General features: G+C 40.9%; 1 protein-coding gene across 1 annotated transcript in view; it reads left to right on the top strand.

The window, feature by feature from the left end:
• Nucleotides 1-511: 511 nt before the first annotated feature.
• atp10a (ATPase phospholipid transporting 10A) overlaps nucleotides 512-16549 on the top strand; it is a 33505-nt gene continuing 17467 nt past the window's right edge. The window contains exons 1-10 of the mRNA XM_062424968.1: nucleotides 512-935; nucleotides 4483-4687; nucleotides 5865-5950; nucleotides 8550-8656; nucleotides 8738-8869; nucleotides 9073-9203; nucleotides 10968-11220; nucleotides 11338-11555; nucleotides 11639-11833; nucleotides 13959-14514. Of these exons, the coding sequence (XP_062280952.1) occupies nucleotides 538-935; nucleotides 4483-4687; nucleotides 5865-5950; nucleotides 8550-8656; nucleotides 8738-8869; nucleotides 9073-9203; nucleotides 10968-11220; nucleotides 11338-11555; nucleotides 11639-11833; nucleotides 13959-14514 (2281 nt within the window). The 5' untranslated portion in view covers nucleotides 512-537. The remainder of the gene's footprint in view (nucleotides 936-4482; nucleotides 4688-5864; nucleotides 5951-8549; nucleotides 8657-8737; nucleotides 8870-9072; nucleotides 9204-10967; nucleotides 11221-11337; nucleotides 11556-11638; nucleotides 11834-13958; nucleotides 14515-16549) is intronic.

Genomic DNA, 16549 nt, shown 5'->3' with positions numbered 1-16549 from the left:
GCCCCGTATAAAAGGAGGGGCCAACGGGTCAGATTTCCTGGGGGGTGCGACCCCTGACCCGCTGACGGACGTCCTGTCTGTGCTGAAACTGCGCGCATCCGCTGATCCACGCACGCAGCAACAGCTTGAAATCACTGGCGGAGGCCCATCCACATGATTTAGAAATCCTCCGCCCAGCTGTTGAGGAGGGGGGGGGGACTGTCCAACTATCGCAGCATCCTTCCCAGCAAGTAGGGGGAGAAAAAAAAAGGGAGAAGCTAAACAAGCAGAAGTTTTCCTCTGACTGGCGAAAAGAGGAGTCGACATGGATGAAAATGAACAGTTTGTGTGACTAAACGAAACAAAGACTGATGGGATTCTTCTCCGCCGGCTGAAAGAATGATCACATAGCTCGCACTTTGGTGTTGTGTTGTGTTTGTGTGTGAGTTTGTGTGTGTGTGAGGAAAAAAGCTTAAAAGTGTGGGGAAGTTTGAAGCAGAGGAGGTGGTGGTGGGGGGGGGAGAGCTGGCCATGGCGCGCCAGAGCGAAGACGCCGGGATGGCCAAAGCTGCAAAAGTCAAAAGGCAAAGAAAGAAGAAAACCAAGGAGAACAAAACCAGGACTGTCCACGCAAACATACTGTATGATCACGCCAAAGGAGAGGAGAACCCAAACCGACACTATGCAAACAACAAGATTAAGACGACCAAATACACTCTTCTGTCTTTCCTGCCAAAGAACCTTTTTGAACAGTTTCATAGGTTTGCCAATGTTTACTTTGTCTTCATCGCCTTGCTGAATTTTGTTCCAGTTGTCAATGCGTTTCAGCCAGAACTCGCTCTGGCTCCTGTAGTTTTCATCTTATCTGTCACTGCCATCAAAGACCTATGGGAGGACTACAGAAGACACAGGTCGGATAAAGAAATCAATCACATGGATTGTCTGGTTTACAGCAGGTAAGTTGGGCCTTAAAAACACTGGCAGCCACAAGAGTCCAGATGTTGCTTGAAACCTGTGTGTGTGTGTGCCTGTATTTAGTTGTTTTTCCATCAGTGTTCAAAGTACACACTGTCCTTCTCTAATGCATCTTGCACACATTCACATCAGCTGTTCCAGACTACAAGAAAAACAATCAGGACACATTTTCTTTTCTTTTCTTTTCTTTTTTTTAAACTTTCCTGTCAGACCATGCAAAGTCTTTGCAGGGCCTTCATGCATGAACCCAGCTGTCAGTCTCTCTGTGAGATTTATTCATCATTTGTGGGTCCAGGTTGTATACGTGCAGGCCTCAGTTAAACCTGGCTAACACATGAGGGAAGATATGGAATCCAAAAACTGTAGAAAAGCTTTAGTTTGACACCTACCTATCTGTCAGAGAGGAGAGGTATGTGTGTGTGTTTGTGTGTGTGAAACCCTCTCTGACAATACAGATGTTTCTATACATTGTCACATACTACCTGACAACCTGTTTCCCCCCTTGCCTTTAAGCTTTCTCTACTACTAACTATTTGACCTTATGTGTGCATGAGTGTATTTTGCTAATGAAAAGCAGCACTGTGGTTCATGTACAGAGCATAATTCATGGTAATCAAAAGGCTCAGTGTTTAGTAGCTCCGCAAGTTGTAGCAAAGTCTTGACCCAAGTTGTTCTGTCAAGGTTGGGGACATAATTGAATTTTCTTCTGCTGTGGCAATATTGTGCAAAACATTCCCTTTTTCTGAACGTGGCAACAGCTAACTTTGACCCGACCTATGTTGCTTTCTTTTTCTTTTTTTTTTACTTTCTCAAGGTTAGATACACACTCGCTGCTTTTTTTTTTTTTTTTTAAACCACACATCAATTTATTCTCTGGAGAAGTTCCAGCTGCAGGTGAACCACATGTGTATGAAGTTCATCTTCAGACAGGCACTTTTTCACGTGGCGGCACAGGGGGGGAGGTTTTTTTTATTTATGATACAGGAAATTCCATTTTTATCAGAAATACTAATATTTACAAAGTCTTGATTAATGGAAGGTTGATGTTTCTTTCCCCCGTTCATCATGGCAAATTTACTTCAGAAGATTCCTACTGAATTAAGAAGTAGACACGGCAGGTGAAGTCACATATTTAATCTAGTGAAATACTTAATGTGCTTTCCAGAGTTCTAATAACATCCGCTGTCCTGAAGAATCTGAACTCCAGGTCACTGAACGTCTGATTTTATCTTGTTGTTGTCCGTCTAAAGCTGGAATATCCCTCCATGACTGGATAATTAATTAGTGATGTGTGTGGGCCACTTTTTCACTGCTCTACTTACTGTACTTGTTTTTGCTGTCTTGCGCAGAGAATTGACAAGAAAGGAAGATTAATTTCACATTGAAGCAGCACTCAAGGACAGACTTTTGACAGCCAGTATTCTGCAGAAATAATGAATTTTCATCAGGCTGCCCTCGTTTCACTTTTTTTCTATTTGTTCCAGGAAAAAAAACCAAGTAAAATTCAGATTTGATCCTCTTTTTCTTTTAATACAGATGTTAAAGTAATGAAGCATATTATAAACAGGTAGAAAATCCCTCAATAGAAGCATAACAGGACTTCTGAGCTGCTTTTGTAACAGTAAAGTAGTGCAGCATTGCCTTTAACCCTTTAAACAAAGATCACCAGTAAGAAGAGCGCTCTGGGGTATTTCCAACAGCCATAGTATTCATAGACACTCTATCTTGGTATGTTATGGTTACAGTGGGCTGTGTACATTTAATAAGGTGTGAAGACAAAGATAACAAGAACCATGTGTTCTTTGGATTCACGCTTATAAAATGCAAATGTACCCATTGGGGAGTCTGCATATATTAACTGATGTTTAGTGAAACAATTTTAAGTTTTCAAAAAGAGTTGAGCTTAATTAAAGTCCCCTCAACGCAAACATTTAGTTAACTTATTGTAGAGTTTGACACCTGGAAGGCTGTTTTCACATTCATCTGCTTCAGTTTCTCTTCGTTCACCTTAAATCTGAGTTTAAGACGTGTACATACAGGCAGGATTATTGACATCACAACTACTTGGGTGCCAGTTATGGTCAAACATGCAATTTAGGGGTGATGCATACATTTAATGGACTTCACAGTGAAGTAGAAGACGTCTTGTGTCCAGCAGTTAAACTTTAGAAATGAATGTTTGTGTATTCGTCAATTCTGGGTGTTTCAATAAGAGAGAAGGTTTTTTGAGGGATTTTAATGATGTAAATGGAGTTTATTTTGTGGGGGGAAAAAACATATCAGACATATATTATTCCAAGCAAATGTCCAGAGGGGTCTTTAAGCTGATTTTTAAAAATAGAGCCTCTATTAAACTGCTTGCAAAGCAGCAGTTCTAGACTCACAATGAGACCATTTTAACACAAACTATATACTTCAGAGGCTTTCATGGCCAGTCCCACCCTGCAGACGAAATTCTTGTCATTGTATTGTTTTTGGCCTCGGCAGTGGTAAGCTTGTATAGACCCTTCACAGTTTGCATTGAAGCGACTTCTTATGTAACAGCAAACTTCAAGCACTTACTTGGCAGGTTTGTTCTTTGTCCTCCAGGATATTGATTCATTTTCAGGCTATGGAAAAATAGGAAATGTTACCAAGATGTTTTTATTTCAGTCCAGCGGTGTTATCTGTTGCCCCCGTCGATGTTTTAATGTTTGTTCCGCTCACCATCGGAATATAACGTGCATGGAAAAATTCAAATTTTCATGCTGACACCACGTGCATTTTTACTGACAAAATTCAAGGAAAGAAATGTTTTTATGTACTCCGATGCCAGTCATTAACGTCACTAAGGGGGTTGTTATGAATAAATAACTGAGTGTTTTTCCTTACACTTCAGGACTGTTGTTTATAGCGTGCGAGATATGCATTATTTAGCATATTTGCTACCAGGAATATCAAATTGGTCCGAAATGAACCACTGTTACCATTAGCAAAGTCTCCAAATTATTATCCATCCGTGAGTGTTTTTGCACCTTAATGGCTGAGAGTGCTGCACACAATAGTGACATCATGTACGGTATCCTACCCTCACACCATTGACTCATTTTGTGGTGAGAAGAGTTACTCTGTTGACTAAAAATAGAAAATCCTGGTGAGACTTTCGTCAGCGTCAGACTTGTAACTTAGATAATGTTGTGTCATATGAGTGGAATTCTTCATCAGGTGCTTAATCCTCCGAAACAGACTTTAGCTGGGCAGGTTGTGCTCGATATGTTGCTCTATGCCTGGAGATTGTTGGATTTTGACGGGCATACAGTATTGAGTAGGGTGTCAAGAGGAATATGTTCAGCCAGGCAGAATTCAGGAGTTGGTTTAGCTTCAGCATCAACAAACAGGCTGTGCTCTCTTATGCATGACATATTTGCTGTCCCGTACAGATTTATGGAAGCGGAGCTGACGTGTCTGTTTATAGAACTACTAATTATTGAAAACAATAGCTCTGTGTCTCTTATCCCACCGCTGTTCGCTCTCTCATTGTTCTGACAGGGCCGAGAGACGCTATGTGGAGAAGTACTGGAAGGAGGTGCGGGTGGGAGACTTCATCAGGCTGCGATGTAACGAGATCCTCCCGGCCGATGTTCTGCTGCTGAGCTCCAGTGACCCGGACCGCCTGTGCCATATTGAGACCGCCACACTGGACGGAGAGACCAACCTCAAGCAGAGGCAGGTCGTCCGCAGCTTCTTCGACCTGGTGAGATGACCGCTCCACAACTACAAAGTTTGATAGCAAAAAAAAACCAGAAATGAAACACCTTTCTCCCAAAAGTGTGAGTGGCAACTGTGCTCGCTGTGGTTACAGCCTGTTACCATGGTTACACAAGTTACCTAGAAACTCTCTAACCAGTGTATGAACCATGTCCCCAGCCTTCCACCAATCAGAAACAAGTATATACCTAAATAAGGATTATTACTGATATTGTAACAGTTATGGTGAAGGCAAATTGTTTGATTAATTGATTGTTGAAATTTGGATAATTTGCTAATCATTTGATCATTTATCAAGTGAAAAGCTGAAACATTTGCTGGTTATTGTGTAAAAAGTTGATGATCTGGTTGCTTTTATCAGTTCATTTAACGGTAGATTGAAGATATCCTCCCATCAAAATACCCTGGGTGTGGTTTAAAGTAGTACAATACCAGTACCCTTAAAGTGATATAGATAACAACAGAATACTTCTGTCCATTTCCTTCCTTACTTCCTTCCTTACTTTTCTACCTCATTCAATACCATGTGAATGTAAGCATTCAGTTGGATAAAATGCCACCACTCCTCCTTATCCACATACAATACATTTGTATTGTACAAGTGTTCAAATAATTAAAATAGTTATTTAGTAACTGGACTGTACAGTGAAGTATTATCACCATAGACTGTATGGGTTGTAGCAGCTGCAATAGTGGGCCAATCATACGTCACATTAAAACGAACAAAGAATTAAACAAATTCTAGATCTGGGTACAAAAATGATTAAATGCAGGTGATTGGAGAAGTTCTGATACCTCTTGGTAGCTCTAGTACTCAATACAATTTTGATGCTATAGAGTAGTTTACGATTGGTTTTGTTTGTCTTGTGCACGCGTAAAATGACTTGCATGTCAATGTATGCCCGGGAGGCTACACACATTCATACTAATGGTTTCACACAATTCTACTGACCTACAGGTGGCAGTAATGTGCCAATATACACATCAACACACCAGCAAAAGTAGAGTAGAAGAAGAGTGCAAACTTGTAGACATGGATTTAAACAATGCAGGGATTTAAAATATTCAAAAATCAGTGTTGCAAATGATTTATGAGTAATGAAATGAATACCATGAGGACCTTTCACTGTCTGAATGATGTGCTGTTTGTTGTCTGTTTGCAGGACTGTGATTTTGACCCCTTGAAGTACAACAGCATAATTGAATGTGAAAAGCCCAACAATGACCTGAACAGATTCAGAGGCTACATGTGAGTATTATCTTGTTTGGTCACTTCTGTATGGTACATGGTGGTGATCAGATGGTCGGCTTTCTCATTTGTTAATTCATGATAATTATCTCGCATTGCTTTTTTTAAGTCTCTGAAGGTTTATTAACTGCAGTGATATTCTGAGTAATGTTTAACTCCAAAATGGAAATGATGCGATTATGCGGTTTGTTTATAAGCCAGGATTTTCCAACTTATAATTATGACTTGAACAGTTTTTCCTAGTCAGGATTACAATTTGCGGTCATACTGAAGCTGTAGTTCCTTGGCCTGCACCACAACTTGGGTATTTACCATCAACAGACTGACTCTCTTCTGTTACACCTTACTTCCCTTTTTGTAAGTGTTCACAGTAGAAAAGCTGCAGGTTGCAAAATACCTTTTCTCAAGATAGACAGACACGATTGGTGGGTCCAGTGATTCCTTCATTGACCTAATGGCTGTTTGGTTTGTGGATATTGTTGTTCTTACTGGTGACTAACCAGTATGTCACCAGTGACGTGTTCATCCACATGTAGTACTTTATACTGGTCTAACAGCATTAAACATACATGGATAATAACCGTAATGATGTCATCAGACATATTTCACCATGGATTTAGGATACAGATGTTTCTCTAAGGGGATATATCTTGTTTTTTTATGATTTATTGTTATTTTGATACTATTATAATGTTGGATGTCTATGTTAAACTTAAAACTTAAGGTCCTGAAAGTCCAATGTGAGGTCTACTCTAAATGCTTGGTTTGCAATGTGACCTATACTTCCTCCTCATGATGACATCAGATTGTTCACTAATGCCCATAAGGGTTGTTCACATTGTCCAATCGCATGTTTCGGATTAGATTCAGGCGCAAATATGTATGGATGCATTTGAGAAGTTTATATTTGATGTAAAGAACGGAAAAAAGAAGTGAGGTCCTACTACTACTGTTTGTTTACATAGCCTCTGCAACCAATCAGAACAGAGTGGGCTTGTCAGGAGGGGAGCCTTAAAGAGACAGGAGCTAAAACTGCCTGTTTCAGACAGAGGCTGAACTGAGGGGCTGCATAAAGAACCAGTGTAAGATAAGTGTAAATCATGCAAAGATATTCTAGAAAAATATCAGAAAATAAATTTAGACCTGAATATTTACCTCAACAGAAAGCCTTACAAATTGGGAGATGAGGTGTGAAGGATGGGGAAGGTGTTTATTAGGAGTGCAAGATCTGACAAATAAAACTATACAGTTACATTATGGGAAATGCAGGATTCAAGGTTTGACCCACTTCCCACTTTAGGGACTAAATCACTGGTGTACTCCTTTAACATATTTATGCTCACGACTCACGTTGATAAGTGATATGCACCGTGTTTACATTACCCACCTTTCAGCTGCTGCCAGTTTTACAGTAAACTGGATTTGTTCCAAGTGTGTCTGCACAGCCTTTTCATTGAGTCTCCACAGGGAAACATGTTGGATAAGTTTGTGTGAGGTAAAAGAGGAGAAACGCCCTCTGAGCTTTCGGTAAAGCGGGCTGACTGACCTGCACTCACATGATTATGACATTTATTCTTTGCTCAGAAGGAGACCAGATGCTGCAGGTATTCAGTTGCCAGGCTACGGCGGAGCACTGGGCACAGTGGCGGAGGTGAGGGTGGAGGGTAGAAGGGGGGGGGGGGACTTGTCTCAGTAGTGTTTTATTACATTATGGCCAATGGCACTGAGTCTAATCTCTCTACCTTCCAGAGAGAGAAAGCACTCTGCGTCTCAGAGTGTTATCAATTTCTCGAACAGCGTGAGCTATGAACTAGGACGAGCTGTGTGTGAACTACGGCCGCCCGGAGCTCAGGGACACTGTTATTAATCTATAATGGTGGTGACGTGTCAGCCTGCCTGCTGTCAGAGGCCAAAGGATGAACATTCCTGTTGGTAAACATGCTGACAGTTGCGTGACTTTGAAAGAAGCTACAACAGAAATGATTAAGCGCCGCTCCCAGCTAAAGGTTGCGAGCTGTTTAACTAATACACTTGTAATCCTTGATTTAGTAATGGGATTATGGCTGATGTTTAAAGCTCTTCTCTCCCCCACAACAGGCGCTTTTGCCCGTCATTTAATACAGCTCAACATACATCTCACTTTAGTTAAAAGGCTTTTCTTCTGAAAGGGGTTTGAACTTCCTCAGAAGGCTGGCTAAGCGCTGAATGCAGTCTTTGTATGACATCTACACCTCTAGATGAGCCTGACAAGCTTTAAACGTAAGAGTCTGAAGTCTGAGGGTCCGCGATGAAGCAGTGAATTGCCTGATTGACTCTAAACCCGAGGGGTTTGTGTGGAGCGGTAGCACGGTCAGTACTTCTATATCAGAGGGAAATTTGTGCTGAGATAAGGGCTCCTGGTGAGGGAAGACCATGATGCTTTAGAGCGTGATCGATTGAGGTGCTCAGCAGAATAAACTGATGTTGTCTTCAGTGGGACACTGCTATCAGGGGATACTATATTTCTTTCAGTGCTATCAGTATTTTATTTATGTTTTATTTTGCCTCGGACCAACGCTTCCAGTAATGTTTCAAGCATTTTGTAACCTGCTTTTGACAGAATCCATCGAAGTGGCAGAAGAGATGCACTTTACAAAGAAAACCTGCTGCTGAGAGGCTGCACCATCCGCAACACAGAGGAGGCTGTGGGAATAGTCATTTACGCAGGTTGGTCTCTAAAATAAGCATGTTTTCAGCTGCCAAATTTGACCCCTTAACAGCTGCTGCTAATACTGTGTGTCTTTGCAGGTCATGAGACCAAAGCCATGCTGAACAACAACGGCCCGCGCTACAAGCGCAGTAAACTGGAGAGACAGATGAATGTAGATGTGTTCTGGTGTGTCATCATCCTGCTGGTCATGTGCCTGTTTACTGCTGTTGGTGCGTAGCATTTTCAGACTTAAACAGTTAATGTGAGAAATTCTTGTGGTCCAGTGGAGAAATTTCAATTTTCTCTCAATTTCTTTAGATTTTTTTTGAGGAAAAAGAAAAAGAAATCTCCTTTTGGTTTGAGTTTGCTGTTGTATTTCTATCTTCTCCTTCTAGTGTTTATATGAGTTGACCTTGTGGTGTTGCTGTTCCAGGTCATGGGCTGTGGATGTTACAGTACGGAGATAAGAGGCCTGTGTTTGACGTTCTCAGTCCAGAGGGGACAGACTTATCGCCCATCATGTCAGCTATTTATCTCTTCCTCACTATGATCATCGTCTTTCAGGTAAGAAACAGAGGGAAGCTGAAAGATGCAAAGACAGTGACTTAAAGATATGAACAAGACATATAGCTTAGTTTAAAATGCTTCATGCCACTGTATACAAGCATTGCTATGAATCAAATTGACTATAGTAATTGCTGCCTTCAAGGTGTGACCTCTAGATTTTTATCATCACATTATATGTGGAACAGCAATGAGGAAGGAAATGGTTCATGCTGCAAAATCATCTTTTTCATTTTAATCAAAATCAGAAAAAGTTACTGAGAACTGACATTGATTGTTTCTTCTTCTTCTTTTTTTTGCTTGCATGCAAAAATGTCAAAGATAATGTCGCCCTGTCCTGTGTCAGATGTTGCAACTAGTTCCCCCGATATCAGGTCATATTTGAAATAAATGGAAAGTTAGTCAAGATAGCAGTTTAGTTTCACTGTACAAATAGTAACTGTTTGTGGTTGGAGACCATCCAGGATTGCCAGACATTGCCTGATACACTTTCAAATAAACACATGACTCTATTGGCTCCCAGGCACAGAGAGTGTGCGGGCTGAATTGTCCTCCCAAAAGCTATGACTCATTTCTCCAGTACCACTTTCCAGAAATGTTGCTTGTAAATGTCCCACTGGAGGATACACCAACATTTTTTAAACAATCAAACATATACCCAGTACACTTATATATTATTACTTTTACTGTGAAGATTTTGACCTTGAAAAAGTGAATGAAAAGCTTTAAAACCTGAAAACAGTGGTTCCCGACCTTTTTTATTAGATGTACCGCCATACCCCTGTCAGAAGGAAGTTGGAAATAAATGGTGGTATAGATGAAGAGGTACTTGAGCCTTCAACACTACCATTTATTTCAACTGTTTATCCATTACTTTTAGACAAGTATTCCATCTGTTTCTCCATTCATTTGAGCTATTTTAACCATTTATCTATTATGTTTAGCTATTGTAATGTAACCATTTATCATTACATTTATCTAACTAGTTTAACAATTTATCCATTACTTTGAACTATTTTAACAATTTATCCATTACTTTTATCTAACTAGTTTAAACCATTTATCCATTACTTTTAGCTAACTAGTTTAAACCATTTATCCATTACTTTTAGCTAACTATTTTAACCATTTATCCATTATTTAGCTAACTAGTTTAACCATTTATTCATTACTTTTAGCTAACTGTCTTAACCATGTATCCATTACTTTTAGCTAACTAGTTTAACCATTTATTCATTACTTTAAGCTAACTGTCTTAACCATGTATCCATTACTTTTAGCTAACTATTTATCCATTAGGCTACTTTTAGATATCTGTTTAAATGGTTTGTATATACATGTTAGCTATCGTTAGTTGCAGGTTAGCTATCAATTTTAACTGTTTCTCCACTTTAGTTAACAATTTAAACTGTCTACCCATCACTTGTTTAGCTAACGGTTTCCACATCTCTGTTTGCTAGCTAGTTGTCACACACTGGCAACACATGATGTTCAGGTTTTACAGCTGACTCAATATGTGAGTTTATTTATTTATTTAGTTAGTCAATTAAAATCATAATTTCTGTTTTTCAAGATTAGGGGAGTTTCTCAACCATCCTTTCATGCACCCCCAAGCAACAGCAGAAGTACCCCAAAAGGGAACGAGGGGGTACAAGGGGAATTGCTGCTGTAAAATGTATTTACTGCAAACAACTCACATAGCAGGCCTAGAAAACCCATAACTGGCTGTACCTCTTTTCTAATAAAGACCCTGTCCTCCCCTAGGTCCTGATACCCATCTCCCTCTTTGTGTCGATTGAGATTGTAAAGATCTGCCAAGTGTACTTCATCCATCAGGACATGGATCTGTACGACGAGGAGACAGACTCTCACCTGCAGTGCAGAGCTCTTAATATCACTGAGGATCTCGGCCAGATGCAATACATCTTTTCTGACAAGACAGGCACGCTGACGGAGAATAAGATGGTGTTTCGGCGCTGTACTGTGGCGGGAGTGGAGTACTCCCATGATGCCAATGGTGAGACAAGCCAGCATCACTGTACAGCATAAACACCTTTCATCCCAACACAAAAACAGTTAGCAGTCATTGCCTTTTTAAGTCACTCTCAATGATGTGTTCCTGTGTGTTTTCCAGCTCGAAGACTTGCTATGTACCAAGAGATGGATTCTGAGGAAGAAGAGTGTACCTCCCACGGTGGCACCCTTCCCAGAAGGGACAGTGTGGCTAGCCACCAAAGCGCCCGGGTGGTGCTGCGCTCCCAGAGCACTAAGTCCCACCGCAGGACGGGGAGTAGGGCGGAGGCAAAGCGAGCCAGCATCCTGTCTAAACACACAGCCTTTAGCAGCCCTATGGTCAGTGCTCTTCACTATCCCGATGTCCTTGTGATCGTTCTGCTTGTCTGCTCTCTTCTGATAAACCCTCCTCTGTCCTGCAGGAGAAAGATATCACCCCCGACCCTCAGCTCCTAGACAAAGTCAATGAATGCAGCAGTCAGATGGACTTCATGCGCTTCCACAGCCAGCCCATGTCCCAGCTGCCCTCTGAACTCTCTGACATCATTGATTTCTTCATCGCTCTAACCATCTGCAACACGGTGGTGGTGTCCTCCCCCAACCAGCCCAGGCAGAAGGTGAGAGTCACCTCTACAACATCTCACACTTCCTTCAAGTCAATATGGGACGACTTTGTCCCAATTTAGAAGTTAATGAGATAGTTGATTTGGTCAGAGAGGTGTTTTTTGTTATTTTACACTGAATGTAACGGTAATAGTTGGCAGGGAAATGTTCAGGTTTTTGTATGTTTTTTCACTGGTTCTGGTTTGACTCTTACCCATGTGTGTCTGTGTGTGTGTGTCAAAGTAGACTGTCATGTCTAACTAGCAGGTGAAGCAGGCCTTGTGTTTAATCACTATAATAGTCATGTCTCTTGGGTCAGTGAAGCGGCTAAAATTATATTATTCTGCCGACAACATATCAGTGTATCGGGGCTCTTTTGCTTAAATAAACTGAGCTCACGGAGTCTATTTACATCATTACATCATTTTATCAGAGACTATATCCACTAGGTTCAAATACAACTCCATAGGGACTCCATGCTGGAAAATAATGAATTCAGAATAAATGAAAATGATACTTAGAAATGTTGTCAGAATTTTGACAATCTTGTCTGAAAATATGCTTTAAAAAAATTAGATATGAACCTGGATGACCTCGACTTAGACCACAAGCTCAAGTTCATTCGTTTCACAATGAAATTTTTCTTTTTAATTCAAGTGTTGGAGGCGACCTCTTCCAACTATGTGCAATGAAGTTGTGCCAGAAATCCCTGCTCTGCTTTATTAGAGAGTAGTGATGTGACAGAAACCAAGGAAACAGAAAGACGGGGAGGATGACATGCAACAAAGGTCCACTGCCGTAATGGAACATTGCAATTTTATCTGTTTGCAAAGAGCCCCTAACTGGCTCTGTCGCTTTTTCTGATGAGAGTAGTTGATTGTAGTTGTTGATGACCTTCGCCAGCTTGCTACTGAATATACTGCTCAGGTTGCCGTACTGTGCAGAGATATTGTATGACAGGATGTTTTCATTGGTTCATTTTAATGAGTCACAAGCAAAAACAAAAGTTTGGAACAGCTGCCCCCAAGCATCCAGGACACCCTTTACTTCTCATTTATGATTGAATTATGTGAGAAAAATAAAGTGTCATATCTTTTAAGGATTCCTACATCACAGTTATAAGTTTAGTGAATGTTTTAAGCCTATAATTTACTTGTTATTGTTTTTTTACTGTTCATTTGCAGTCTTTGAACCACCTTCTTCGTGTCAGCATGCTCCTGACATTGGCTGGTAAACAAGATGTCTAGAAAGCTGGGAGGTATGATAGGGAGCATCAGTGGGAGATCCAACAGGGGCTAATTCTACTGATATCCCTCCAAAAGACACTAATGCCTCTCTAATCTTGCACGTATTTTTGTTTTTCTTTTATTGAACCACACAGATGTAGTTTTCATCTTTTGCCAAAAAAACAATTAAGCGTGTCGCAGCTTTTTTTTTTACTAGTTCTCCAAGAAAAACACTATCTCAATAGCTCAAAAACCTTTCAAAATTCTCACACAGTCTCCCTCTGCACGTAGTGTTCGCTGTTTTGTTGCCTGCATCTTTGATGTGTGTATCCGTGTTTTGTTTTTTGTGTGAGCCTGGGTGTGGTTGTCCTGTTCAGATGTGATATCCTCTCTTCGCCACACTGTGCACTGGCTCGCTTCTCCTGCCAGTCAGATGCACAAATCAGTGCAGATCACGCTTTATGCTGTGACACATTATTTATGTTCTTTGTGTTTCTGTTTGGAGGTTATCTGATAAGACAAAATCTGCACAGAACTGTTTTTTCCCTTTTTTTTTAATGATTTTGCCTTTTTTGTTCTTTGTGCCAGTGTAATTGTTCACGTTTTTATTATGATGCCCTTGTGGCTAACCTAGCACCTGAATGATTTATACATATATATACATGTGAGAATTGTGGCTCCTGCTGCCAGGAGACCTCACAGTGAGTCACTCTCTCTGCTATTGTGCTGCACCACCTTGGGATAAAGGATTTGGCTAGGGTTGAAGCCAGGAGGTGCATTTTCATCAGAACGGAAGTCTTCCGTGCCACAGGAACTGACTTGTATAATGTTCACAATTTGCAGAATGTAATAATGAATTAGTATGATTGACTCAATTGCCATCTGTTCATTAGCGTCTCTTCCTGTCCTCCAGGTTCGGATGAGGTTTGAGCTGAAGTCCCCAGTCAAGACCATCGAAGACTTCATCAAACGCTTCACCCCCAGCCGTCTGACCTCAGGCTCCAACAACAGCAGTTCCTCCAGCCTCATCACCAACCGCTCCTCAAACAAGGGATGCTCAAGCATGCTGTCCTCTCCCTCGGCGGAGAGCACGCTTACCAAGCTGAACGAGGAGTGTACCAGAGGCCTGGAACACACCTTTAGTCCTGTGCCGCCTTGCTACGACGGGAAGGCCTGGACCCTGGAGGAGGGCGAGCTGCGCTACGAGGCAGAGTCGCCGGACGAGGCGGCGCTGGTGTACGCCGCCCGGGCCTACAAGTGCTCTCTCGTCGGACGCCTCCCCGACCAGGTGACGGTGGAGCTGCCCCACCTGGGGAAGTTGAGCTTTGAGCTGCTGCACACGCTGGGCTTTGACTCCACCAGGAAACGCATGTCTGTGGTGGTGAGACACCCTCTGACCGACCAGATCACCGTATACACCAAAGGAGCAGACTCTGTCATCATGGACCTCATCAAACCTCCTGACGCAGGTAGGAAAAGCCTCATTTATACTTTGGCCGTAGTTTGTCAGGTTGCGGTTTCCAGTTAGGAATTCATCACAGTGTTACGGTGGAATTTAGAGGTGGTGCACTCTTCATAAATGATTACACAGCTGTTGGTTTGAAGTGCTGTGTGGCTGGCGCTGTATCACGTCCGTAGACGTCACCGCCAGAATTGATGAATCGTGGCTTTGAACCGGAGATTGGCCACAAATCATTTGATGTAATCTTCACTTGGCACATGGGCTTACTGGACATGTCAACAAATTAAGAATATTTTCACTAGACGCTGGTAAATCCCAGATGATTGATTGCCCTGTGTTGTAGCTGCTTCGGGTTTTGTGAAAAACTGTGATTACACGATGAAAACACATTTTTTTGAGACGGCTCTTTTCCTGAGTGCTTCCAGTGTCTGTGGACTAACATGCCTGCTCAGGGTGTTAGTCTTTGTCCTTTATAGAACTACCTACTTCACACCCCAAACCTTCATGCTTTCCACTGATGTAAAGTTGTAAACTAGCGTGTTATGTAAGTAGTAGTATTTTTAGAGGAAGTCACTGCTGCAGAACTCAATGCCTACCTTAACTGGCCCTTTTTAAAGAAGAAAAAAAGACTTCCGGACTTCTGTGTGTATTTGTTCCTCTGTGATCTTCCGAGTTCTTTAATGTCTTAATGGGAAAGGTGTACCAGCTTGTTAGTATTCCAGGCACACTAAGAGCTACACAGGCACTTTTCACTAATGCTCTGTACACAATCTGTCCAGTGGTGCTTAGAAATAACTGTTTCAGCACACCCACTGAACACTTAACACAACACACAGTTGTGTAGGGCTGCAAGTAATGACTATTTTCATTGTTTGTTGTTTTGGTGGGTTTTTTTAATCACATGATTAGTGGGTTTAGTCTATAAAACAGTGAAACATGCCATAAAAATTTTCCACAATCTATTATGACATCAAATTGCTCATTTTGTCCGACCAACAACAAGATCCACATATATTCAGTTTACAATGGTATAAAACAGAGAGAAGCAGCAGATAGTCACATTTCAGAATCAATTGATAAACTATTATTTACTTCTTTTTTCTTTTCTTTTTTTTGGAAAAGCTGCAAAAGAGTTTGGACTAACTTACTGAACCATGACTGCACATTAAAAGGAGTAAAATCCATCAATTATCCTAGCACTCAGCCTGTGAGACTGTTTTGTTGTCTGTGGTGGTGACGGATCTGTTTAAAGTCTGAAAAATAACCCTGATGATGTCATCAAGGCTTGAGACTTCAAATTTTTAACAGAAAGTCTTTGTTATGAAGTGGGCACGTGGAGTTTAAAGGTGCCGGTTGGGTTTTCAATGAACTCTAGTGCAGTCGCTGGCTGGTTTGTTTTATGCTGGTGTGAAAACTGACAATCTTTCTTTGTAAATATTTCTATGTAATATTTCTGTCTTTTAATAAATATGTAGTTTTAGAATTTAGTAATCGTGAGTTCAAAAGATAAACTACTGTTAAATCTGTCTTAATGATTAGTCAAGAATGAAATCTACTCAATTTTCCAAGTGACATATAGCTGTACTTTGTGGTAACCATGGTAACATGTATGTGCATCAGCGTGCGAGTGCAGAGATGTTCTGTTTCGTCAGAATGTGAAAGGCAGTGAAAACCAAGGCGTTGACCTTGTTTCCTGCTCTTTATTTTTTTATCATTTCCCTAACAGGAAGTAAGTCTCTGCTAATAATACTCTTTATCACTGAGGCCTTATTCTTCATGAGCTTTTATTTATCACCAGAGAAGATAAGAGTTTGAACAGTCTGATTTCCCTTTGTGGGTCCTTTATAGTGCTGATGGTGTGGGGTGATTGTCATTAGAGCCTGACCCATATTGACCTATCACAGATATATAGGTATCGGTGTATATGTAGTCTGATATGTGCCGATTTTTTATAAATATTTTTTTATATAGGCTACATTTAATGTATATTTGATCCTTTTTCTTAATGTTAATGTTTTTGTAATATGTTATATTGGTATTTA

Source organism: Scomber scombrus, chromosome 8 (assembly GCF_963691925.1).
Source record: "Scomber scombrus chromosome 8, fScoSco1.1, whole genome shotgun sequence".
Taxonomy (NCBI): Eukaryota; Metazoa; Chordata; class Actinopteri; order Scombriformes; family Scombridae; genus Scomber; species Scomber scombrus.
This window is presented reverse-complemented; position numbering and strand designations above follow the sequence as displayed.